The sequence below is a fragment of the Urtica dioica genome, chromosome 9 (genome assembly GCF_054948205.1).
Source record: "Urtica dioica subsp. dioica isolate 48M chromosome 9, U.dioica_male_clone48M_v1_H2, whole genome shotgun sequence".
NCBI classification, from domain to species: Eukaryota; Viridiplantae; Streptophyta; class Magnoliopsida; order Rosales; family Urticaceae; genus Urtica; species Urtica dioica.
In genome coordinates this window covers 26,001,317-26,013,450 of record NC_142764.1, presented here as the reverse complement: position 1 = coordinate 26,013,450, position 12,134 = coordinate 26,001,317, and the positions used below count along the sequence as shown (strand labels likewise).

General features: G+C 35.3%; 1 protein-coding gene across 1 annotated transcript; it reads right to left on the bottom strand.

Moving 5' to 3' along the window:
* Nucleotides 1-589: 589 nt before the first annotated feature.
* Nucleotides 590-5,139, bottom strand: LOC149386255 (uncharacterized). The gene is made up of 7 exons (XM_089626498.1): nucleotides 4,984-5,139; nucleotides 3,780-4,703; nucleotides 3,150-3,224; nucleotides 2,730-3,045; nucleotides 1,887-2,326; nucleotides 853-1,355; nucleotides 590-773 (listed from the first exon to the last, which is right to left on the bottom strand). The coding sequence occupies exons 1-7, from the start codon at nucleotides 5,137-5,139 to the stop codon at nucleotides 590-592; spliced, it is 2,598 nt and encodes an 865-aa protein (XP_089482624.1).
* Nucleotides 5,140-12,134: the final 6,995 nt, after the last annotated feature.

Here is a 12,134-nt window from a genome sequence, read left to right as displayed (position 1 = left end):
GTAGTGCTACTCCATTGTCTACGGATTAGTTATAGCTTTATGTATTGTATTAATTATACTTTCTTCAGACTACTTTTGTTAGAGAGAATGTCTTTGTTTAAGAATCTCTTTGTTTAATTATACTTTGTTTAGAGTACTTTTGTATTGTTGACATTGACGTCAATTGTTGACGTAAATAGTTGAAATTGATGTCAACTGTTGACGTTAATTGTTGACATTGACGTCAATTGTTGACATCAATGTCAACAGTTGACGTCAACAATTGACATCAATGTCAACAAACAGAAAGGTAATAAATCGCAGATGTCAACAGTTGACGTAAATTGTTGACACCAATGTCAACAATTGACGTAAAAACCATTAAAAAGAGAAATACAGATTGATAATTGAAATATTGTTGATATTCATTAAACATGATATCATAAAATAAAGAGAAATGAAAAGTTTGAGAAGTTTCCTAATTATCATCTATTGTTAACATTGCTTCCTAATTTACCAAAAGATTAAGATAATAGTACTACGTGAACAACATTTTTTCCTAATTTACCAAAAGATTAAGATAATAGTACTACGTGAACAACATTTTTTCCTAATTTTCATCCATCTCCATGTCCGATCCAACATGGGTCGCCAACTTCACTGCCCCATGCCTGTATAAGTCGATCGTGAGCTGTTGTCGGTGCATGTTCATATGTTCTTGTTTGACCCCAAGCAGATCTATGCCGTGACTCATAAACTCCATAGCCTTGACGACAAACATGCCACAATCACCACTGTTTTGAACAAATTTGCGATTAGACAATTTGTTCATCATATAAATACGGTATTATTAAATAATAGTTATATATGTACCCATTGCTCTGTTGTGGCATGGTGAGCGACGTGGATACTGTGAACGGGGCTGAGCTCGTGTCTTCAATACTCATACGATCAAACGCGTCAATAGAGCACAGGACTAGTGGGAGGAATTCTGCAATTTGTTGGACGTGGCATGTCACCATTTTGTTATGAGGCTTGTTGCTTGACATAGAATCATAGATTGTAATGGACCGTTCTCGAATCGATACAACCAGAAGCAACCAGTGCGTCCTATCCTTGAAACAACAGGGCAAATAGACGTGATCGACGTCTACCCAGGGCCAAGAGTGTGTCAAGGACTTGTTGGTCGCGGTTATGTAATCATAGATCCGAGACTGCCTTGACCAATTAAACTTGTCCTTGTCTTTGCATTTCATCCAAGCGTCATACCCAAGGAGGCAATAGGTGACAAAGAAAGCCGGCATAATTGTGAACGACTTTTGCAATTTCCCAGTCATTCTCTTCTTCCGGAGGTAGTAAGAGATGATATCAACATGCTGTCACAAAATATTGAGGGATTAATATTAGAGAACAAAGAGCTTTTAAGTCACAGATGTCAACAGTTGACTTCAATTGTTGACAAAGATGTCAACAATTGACGTACAGTTGACGTCAATTGTTGACATTGATGTCAACAATTGACGTCAACTGTTGACACAGATGTCAACAATTGACGTCAACTGTTGACATTGATGTCAACAATTGACGTCAATTGTTGACATCTGTGTCAACAAACAGAAAGAAATCGCAGATGTCAACAGTTGACGTCAACTGTTGACACAGATGTCAACAATTGACGTCAACTGTTGACATTGATGTCAACATTTGACGTCAACTTTTGACATCAATGTCAACAGTTGACGTCAATTGTTGACATCTGTGTCAACAAACAGAAAGATAATAAATCGCAGATGTCAACAGTTGACGTCAATTGTTGACACCTATGTCAACAGTTGACGTCAATTGTTGACACCAATGTCTAGACTTCAAAACCATTAAAAAACAACAGTAGAGTTGAATTGTTGTACCTGATCGCTAAGCCATTCTTCTTCGGTCCAGAGGTTACGGAAAAATGTCTTTGATCTAATTTCAACTTCTGTGAAATTCCATCCCCATGGCAATTTATCTTCCAGTGCCTCGTACCAACGTTGTTCATCATCTTTCTTCTTCAACAATCCAAACTTCAGCCATGTCTCCATTACAGTGATGTCCTCAAGATTTGATGGAGTAAAAGGAGGAGTCAATGGATTTTTGAATGGACGCGAAATTCCTTTCGTAAACTTCGCGAACGGCCTCGGAATGGGTGTAGGAGTGTACCTATCCGGCGGTCGAGTGATTCTCACAGGTCTTTGCGGTGAATCGTCTATGTTAATCGGAATCATCTTCCATGAATCCCGATTTTCCTTATCCTTTGCGGCATTTAACACGTCCTCCATTTCCTCGCGGGTTCGTCCCTCAGGAACCGAGCCTACATAGATAACTTGACTATCATCATACATCTCATCTTCAAACTGCTCACAATCTAATTCTAGAAGGCGGGCTCTCGATTGGGACTCTGTTAGTTCTTGACTTGATTCTAACTAGCTGTCTTTGATCAACCCTGAATTTAAAAGAATTTAAAAAGATGAATGTCAACAATTGACATCAACTGTGGACATCAATGTCAACAATTGACGTCAACAATTGATGTCAATTGTTGACGTCAATTGTTGACATTGATGAACATAGATAGACCACAAACCACAAACCAAAAACTTCATAAAAGACAAACCAGAAACTTTTCATCAAACACAAACCAAAAACTTCATAAAAGACAAACAAAAAACTTTTCATAAAACACAAACCAAACTCGACTCTTCAACCAATAATACCTTCTTGAGTCTCTTGTGTATCTCTTATGTCATCTCCTATGCTGACAACCGGCTCAACATCTCCATCTTCTTCTTTGTCTTTTTTTCTCTTTTCAGCCTCTTCCTCATCACCGTCTTTCTCGGTCGAATCTTCTGGATCCTGTAGCTCTTCAGGTTGTGCATCTTGGACAGCTCCCGGTATCCTCTTGGCCAGCTCCATCAACTTTTCATTCACACATCTAGTGAATTCTTTGAAGCTCTGTTCCATCTCCGTCTTGAACGCCGCGAACTCTGTCCTTATATGGGTGACAGAGGCTTCAACGGCCATCAACCGAGCCTATGTTAAAAGTAGACGTAAGCCAATGTTTTCTATTGACATCAACTGTTGACATCAACCGAGCCTATGTTAAAGAGTAAATCATGTATGAAAGATTTACAAACCTCAGAGTTTTCTCCGATGCCGGACGTATGTGTTGTATACGGAGTGGATGTGCCTCCACTTGATTCCACCGGTGCCTGTCAAAATTAATGTCAACAAAGGTTAGGCAACTCTCATAAATCACAGATGTCAACAGTTGACGTCAACTGCTGACATCATTGTCAACAAACAGAAATGTCATAAATCACAGATATCAACAGTTGACATCAATTGTTGACATTGATGTCAACAATTGACGTCAACTGTTGACATTAATGTCAACAATCAGAAATGCCATAAATCACAGATGTCAACAGTTGACGTCAATTGTTGACATTGATGTCAACAATTGATGTCAACTGTTGACATTGATGTCAACGGTTGACGTCAACTGTTGACATTGATGTCAACGGTTGACGTCAACTGTTGACACCTGTGATTTATGACATTTCTGTTTGTTGACAATGATGTCAACAGTTGACGTCAACTGTTGACATCGATATCAACGATTGACGTCAACTGTTGACATCGATGTCAACGATTGACGTCAACTGTTGACATCGATGTCAACGATTGACGTCAACTGTTGACATCAATGTCAACGATTGACGTTAAAACCATAAAAAAACACATAATCAAGATTAATCGATTACCTTCTGTTTCAGCTTCGGTTGGCTCGGCTTCTTCATTGTCTTCAAGCTAACCTCTTCTCCTCCCATTGGCTTGAACACAAAGTTCTCAGATTGCCACGAAATGGTTGAGAACGTGTTGTCAACGACATGAGTCGTTGATTTCCACCGACGCATGAGAGGTACAGCGGTATCAGACAATCTCTCGCAATACGAGAGTGTCGAGAACACGGGCATGGTTTCGTACGCCCAAATTTGAAGTGGGTACATGAAAGAAGGAAGGTTTATCTTCGCCTTGGAATCCTTCTTCTCCACATTCTTCACGTACTTACGGCAGTTTTCAACGAAGAACTTCCAAACCACATTGCCCCACGGGTACGAGTTAAACTGGTCCAAGTCCTCTACCAATTTAACGTACGACCAATCTCGAATGGTCGTACCCAAAGGGGCACCGAGAAGTACGTTGAAGAGAAAATGAAGCAGCAAGAGCTTGACTCGCTTCTCATGCGGCCACCCTTGCGATTCCACCAATTTTGTTGTAAGCACGACGCGACTGTTGGTCGTCCCCTTGGAGAACAATTCACTGAACAGTCCACCTTCGGCCGGCTCGGTATAATCCAAGGCTGGGACGTCCCCATGGCGCAGCCCTAAGATAGAACAAAAATCCTCTCTTGTGAACGCCCGCGGTTCTCCCCCGAGCTCAATAAAGAGAGTATCTTCCCTCTCTTCTTCACCGACAAAGTAACCGACCCTCATCAATAAATGGTTAATTATCTTAGAGGATCGGGTGACCTTCGGGACGTCCAGAAATTGGCCAAAACAAGAGTTGCTGAACATAGCCTTCACTTCTGGACCCATAGCCGCTGATTTATCGAACGTCTCCAACGTCCCATAAAAACTGATATTATGATCAACCACATTTGATTCACAAATGTACCTCCTCCACCCCTGAATACCGAGCACAATTTCACACAATTTCAAACACAATTTCAACCAATTTCAAACACAATTTCACACAATTTCACACAATTTCAAACACAATTTCCGAGCACAATTTCACACAAATTCCGAGCACAATTTCACACACTTTCAAACACAATTTCCGACCATAATCAAAGATTTTGTAACACATCAATTCACTACCACACCAGAATTCATTCACTACCCAACAGAATTAATTCACTACCCAAAACCAATAAATCTAAGAGATCTAAACCGGTGAGTTTACCTGGTCCGTATCAGAGGTGGGTTTCAGGCCACGGCGGGGCTTCTTCGTAGCCTTCTTCGAGTTCAACTTGGGCGAAGCACTCGTTTTCCTTTTCCGGGCCGGAGAAGTGTTTGGCGTGGTCGCTCCGGACGCCTCCGGTTGTTTGAGCCCTATCATCCTAGGACTCTTTCGCGTTGTGGGTTCGAAAATAGGATTGGGTGGGTCAGACATGGCGACTTGAGGAATTGGTCGAGTGAAATCGAGTTCGGGCAAGGGTTTCGGTCGCGATTGTGGGTGAGTTTGAATAAGAGAGAGAGAGAGTGAGTGAGACTGGTCGCGATTGTGGGTGAGTTTGAATAAGAGAGAGAGAGAGAGAGAGAGTGAGTGAGTGAGAGGCGATTCAGGGAGAGAGAGTCGCGAGGTCTGGGTGAGTTCGAATGAGAGAGAGAGAAATAGGCGATTCAGGGTGAGAGAGAGAGGCGATTCTGGCTGGGTGAGTTCGAATGAGAGAGAGAGAGAGAGAGTAAATGGTAAATGGTTTACACGGTTAGGGAGAGAGAGAGATATAAATAATTATGAATAAAAAAGAGATAAAAAATAGAAATTTTATTTTGTAATGATATTAAATGAGGTTGGCGTGAAATTGAAAGAAAAAATAAAGTTGAGGGTAAATTTGGTTTTTCACTTTTGAGGAAGTTGTATTTTTGGCCAAAGTTATAGTTTGGTGGATTTTTGGAAAAAAGTATTGAAATGGTTGTAGTTTGAGCAATTTCTCATATTATTAAAACGTTGGCTATTTCACAATTCTAAGTTTTAAAAAGGCTAATAAGCTAGAACGCCCAATAATAAAACTATTAAACGAAGCTGTTTTAATTAAACACTGGCAGACCTAATTAATATATAAAGTTATAAAAATCATAAGGATTTTCTTTAAATGATAACAACTTCGGTTTGACTGGTTCAGCATTCTATCATGTCTTTCAAATTTTCCTTGCTTAAAATGAGAATAGGCCACTCAAACTAATATCTTAAATGAACGGTCAGGAATCTCTTAAAAAAGACAAAAAAAAAAAAAAAAAAAAACAATTCTTACGAAAAAGTAGGAGCGGAAATTACACGTAATAGATTTTTGGAAGTTATCGCGAAAATAGCATACGTTTAAATGTGTATACAATTCAAGCATTATTGATGAATAATGATGTTTTATTAAATTATTATGATGTTTTATATATAAACTGCAAGAATTAAAATACCGCTACTGTACCACACATTGTATATCGATTATAATTTGTTATATTTTGACATTTGACGAAGTTCACAGATTATCGTTACCGCATGGTAAACTATTACTACAAAGGTAAACCACGAAAAAGAGGTCTAACGCGGTATTTCAAAAACAAATATTTAATATGTTTATGATTAAACCAAAGTTATCCAATTTATTACTAATAAAAACTTTATTATGATGAATATAAAGGATTCATGAGTATAATATTTACAGTAATTAATTTTGATATATGTGGTGTATTTTAAGTATTTTTTTTTAAAATATGTATCTTTTAATCTGATTTTTGGTATCTCCAGTATTTACGAAAATAATTTCGGTATTTACAAAAATACCACAGTATTTAAGATCTATCGTAATTTATACCTAGAACCCTACCATGGAGGTGCGGTATGCGAGATTCCGTGCTGTAAGTGCGGTATTTGAAACCTTGATACTGATTATTTAATTGTATATTGATTGCATGTTTACTAGAAATTATGTACTTAAACTATATGTATATATACTGAAAATTGTATTTAATTGTATATTGATTGCATGTTTACTGGAAATTATGTGCTTAAACTATATAATGTATACTGAAAATTGTATAATGTAGATAAAAAATTGTATACTGAAAGGTATTATCGTCCTAAATATTTGAAAACTTATATTTTTTTTTGTATGCTTTGAAATCACAATTAGTTTAAAAAGAAAGGCTCTAAAAATGTTAATTAAAAAATTCTCTCAGAGTAGAAAGAGTCGGCGTTCGGTAACAATCCAAACCGTGTGTAAATTAAGTGGTATTAATTAGTAGTCATAATTTTTATATATCTTATCAATATTATCATCATTATTTTTTTTATTCAAGATAAATAAAAACGTTCAAAAGCTCAATACTCAGAAGAGTAAGTTGAAAGGTCGGATATTTTAATACATCTACCCCGACTTTGTAAATGGTTTACTTTGTCTCAAGACAATGGGTATTATAAACTAATGGATATCCCGACCCTTGTCCGGGATCGTTTAGTTGAGGAAGCTTATTATTAATGAGATGTTGGGGTTCTCTTTTTCCTTTCCGATGCACTTTTTTAGGGACGGAAAAGATTTTAGTGACGCCCCTTAATTTTTCAAAAAAGACATCCACCCGCACACTAGTTAATTAGAGATCATGGGTTTGAGTCGACAAATTACCCTTAAGAAATACTATAGACATGAGTAGAGTGTTTACGGACACCTCTAGAGAACATGCTTTGACCAAATCTTTTGTATTTCTTACCACTTCTCTACTAACTTCAAAATTTTCTTAGGAAAAAAAAAAGATGATTAGTTTCAAAGACCTTTCACATTTTTTTATTTTTAACTTTTTGCAATATCATACTACAGATTATTTACAGGTACTATTTAATCAGCTTGTATGTATTTATTGCATAAATCGAGTGGGTTTTTTTGGGGGGGGATTAAATACACCCCAAATAGATGTATGCTCATTTATATAATCTAAAATACAGCACGTTTTTTTTTACATTGTGTTTTTGTATGTTATTAACTATTTTGCATAATTTTTATAACGTTTCGACTGTATAATTCTCACGACAAAAAGATAACGAATCATGTATATAATCTATTCCTATTTAAATGCATCAAACACCCGGCAACAACCACGGGCACAATGCATGTTATTTATAACACTCAATCTGATCTCTATACCAGCAGCAAGTTGGATAAAAACTTCATCGGAGACACGAATATCTACACACCTTAGTCCATTATTTCTGTATAAGGTTAATTTATTACATACCATAGATCCTGAGTTTTGAGAAAACTAAAAAACTATAATGATCATATCAACTTGATCAAACCTGCTGAGATTAAGAGGTCATATTTCTTAGCAACGGTGCAGCAAAGCGTCTTGACAGCTTTGAAAGCTTCGTCATCAATGGATACACTGCTCAGACGACTAAGCATAGTCTTCTCGGTAGCTTGATCAAATTCAGGCCTTGACTTGTATAAAAAGTGGCCTCCACATTCCCAAGCAGAGAGGAAGCCAGATTTCTTCAAAGGATGAAATGTGTCTAGTTAGCAACTTAGAAACATGTGAATTTGGTTCCATTAGGTAAATAGTCACATTTACAGTTCGACATATTGCTAAATAGCCAACGTTTCGTAAATCTTAAGTAAACAATCACTTATATTTACAAACTTAAATCTTAAGTAAATAGTCACTCAAACTAATATCTTAAATGAACGGTTAGAAATCTGTTAAAAAAGACAAAAAAAAAAATCATTCTTACGGAAAAGTAGGAGAGGAAATTACATGTAATAGATTTTTGGAAGTTATCGCGAAAATAGCATACATAGTCATTTTATATTGACATATTACATTTTGCCCTTGTTGATTAAAAATCGTATCCGTAGCTACTACTGTTTTACCTCTTTGTATGTCCCCAATAATTAATTCTGGTTGACCACGTCCTATACGTATCATCGAACCAATTGCAATAAGTCCTTTTTGAAGCGGCTCATATCCAGAACGAATATTGGAAATTTTTTAGATTGCATCAAAGTTGAAGAATTGCCGAATTTATTTCGAAGCTGTAGGAAAATTTAAGAAGTTGAAACGTGGAAATTGCAATCTAGTTAACGTTTCGATTAAGTTTCAAATATAGCCTCAATTGATGGCATGACTTTTATTAGTCATTTAGCAAATTACATGTTTATCATTTGTTTAAAATCCGGCTAAATAACACTTGTAGCCAACATTTGACCGCTGCTAAATATTGAAACTTTAATACACGTTGTAGCAAATTAGTGATTGTCCATTAAAACCCCAAACGTCACTCTCTCTCTCTCTCTCTCTCTCTCTCTCTCTCTCTCCCTAGTCACTCCGACCACCACCACCACCCTCACTTCTCTCTCTTTTCACTCCGACCACCACCAGCGTAGACCACCAGACCACCGCTCGCTGCTCCTCTGTCCACCATCGGCGCAGACCACCAGAGACGACCGTGCTCTCTCCTTCGCGTGAGACCACAGATCTGACGCGACCACTTAGATCCGCCATAATCGCCTCATCTCACTTCGTCGATTTTTATTTGAGAAATATGTTGTTAAAGACATTTAATCAAAAGGTCTACTAGATATATATAATCATAAAAATATTGAATTTTGGACTTTCTTGGGGTGAACCCAGAGCCGGCTTGATAATTTCCGGGGCCTTGGGCACAAATTAAGTTAAGGCCTCCTAATAATTTTTTTTAAATACTTTTATTAATTCTCATATAAATTAATAATAAGAGTTATTAGCAGCAAAAATACTCAATATTTTCTATTTTTTGTAGTTTAATATCTATTCTTTAAAAGTTACGGGAAAATATTCAATGTTACAATATCTTTCCACCGTTACTATTTGTCCGTTTAAATGGATTGAAAGACACATGTAAGTCAATTAAATGAGCAAAACTAAAAATGAACTTAATATTTTTTATGTTAAAAAAAATTAAAATTCCATATTCTCTCATCTCATCTCTTTTCTCACCATGAGCATGTATATTTATATATACGATTTTTTTTTGGCAAACTTCAAGCTAATAGCATTTTATTTTTTATTAATTTTTAATTCTTTTAATGTTGTAGAAAATAAATAATTTTAAATTAAAAAAATTAAATAAATTGCTTTTAGCTCTCTATTTATTAATAGTTTAATATATTTTTAATTTATTTAAAAACAAAGAGTGTTCAAACTTTTTCAGTATTAAAATAAACGTAAATGCGTTAGAGGGGTAGAAAATTTAAACCAATGATAGAGAATGAGAATTTTTTTTTTCCAATTTATTGAATATTATAAAAATATGATTTTATAGATTAATACTAAAGATTAACACATATTTGATAAACATTGAGTATTTTTTCAGCAACTTTTAAAAAATGGGTATTAATCTGCAACGATTCGAAAACATTGAATATTTTTTCCACCAATTTATCTAATAATAAATACATAATATTTAAATTATTTAATCGCACTTCAAATTATAATTATAGATTAATACTAAAGATTAACACATATTTGATAAAATTATAATTATAAATTAATATAGTAAATTATGACTATAAATTAAGCTATATTATAGGTTTAGAAGTACAAATATATATATATATATATATATATATATATATATATTGAAAAAATAAATGGGCCTTATTGGGGGAGGGGACTTGGGTAATGGCCCCTGATATATAATAAGACAAAGTCGTAAGAGCGTTAATAGTTCTATTTTTTTTTTGAAATAATGACTATTAACATGATTAAATCAACTAAATAACTTCTAAATTTAAACACATAACACAGTTCAAATTTAAATGAATAACTGCCAAAAATAGTTAAATAAAAACGTATAATAAATGTGGTAATATCTATTAATATATGCTAATAACTGTAAATATTTTGTAAATATCTTTTTATACGTATAAATGTGAACTAGGATTTTAAAGAACACAAAATCAGAAAAATAATTATTGGGTATATTTTGGGCAAAGAAATAATGTAGAAATAACTCCTTCCTATATCTTTGAAAATATAAAAGAGAGAATTTAAAATTCAATTTTAAAAAAAAAATTGCCTTACATAAACTGCCGAATTAATAATCAAAATTTAAATAAAAAGGAGGGACAAACCTGGAAAACATAAAATTTGTTATAGGACCATTTCATTTTTTGGCTATTTACCTAAGATTTACGAAACGCTGACTATTTAGCTATGTCAAACGTTTAAGTTGGCTATTTTCTTAATGGACAAAAAAAACTACAAGATATATATACAATCGTTGTTCTAATAAAAATTGTTCTCTCTAAATATATAACTATATAAAAATTCAAGTTTTACCATGTAATTAACTTTCCGTAACTTCTGAGTATATAATCACTAGGGCGGCGCAAAAAAATCGTAAAAACCGTAAACCGGACCGGACCGGTGATTTTTAAACCGCCGGTCCGGTTTAAAACGGTTTTTTTTTTCCCCGGTCCGGTCCGGTCCGGTTTACTCAATACAAACGGTCTGGTCCGGTTTTTTTTATAAAAAAAACCGTTAAACCGGACCGGACCGGTTTATTTATAAATTTTTTTTTTAAAAATTAAAAAAATTAATTAATGTCCAATTAGCCAAATTAGGCATTTGTGCATGTATTTAACTCCCATATATGACTATATGTTTGTGTTTTGGTGAAAAATTAATGGTTTTTTTAAAAAAAAATTATGTAAAACGGTTCAAAACGGTCCAAAACGGTCCGGTTTGGTCCGGTCTAAACGGTCCAAACGGTTCAAAACGGTCCGGTCCGGTTTAGATGATTTAAAACGGTCCGGTCCGGTCCGGTTTTTACAGATTTTTGGTCCGGTCCGGTTTGGGTTTTTTTGAACCGTTTTGAACGGTCCGGTCCGGTTTTTTGGCCGGTTTTGGACCGGACCGGACCGTGCACAGGCCTAATAATCACAATATTTTTTTAACAAAGCCAAAAGACGTACACAGTTGTAAATAATTGTTAATAATTATAAATAAATTATTATACTCCATAAGTATAAATAGAATGTTAAAAATCCTATTATGACCAAAATTTGTAACACAACCTACATTGTTATTGTAATAACATGAACCTGTGAGAAATGATGTCATGTTGATGTCACTTTGACCTTCAGGAGATGGTGTTGGTGCAGTGAGTTGATTGGAGAGCATGGAGATGATCTGGTGAATCTGATCATTGCTGAGATTTGGTGTTGATCCACGTGAGTCCTTCATCACTTCCAAGGAGGCTTCAGCCACATCTGTTGAGTTCTTTGACCTTGGCTTGTAACCAATGGGGTAGCCATGCAGTTTGTAGCATTTGTCAACAGTATGCCCGGCCATCTTGCAGTGAGT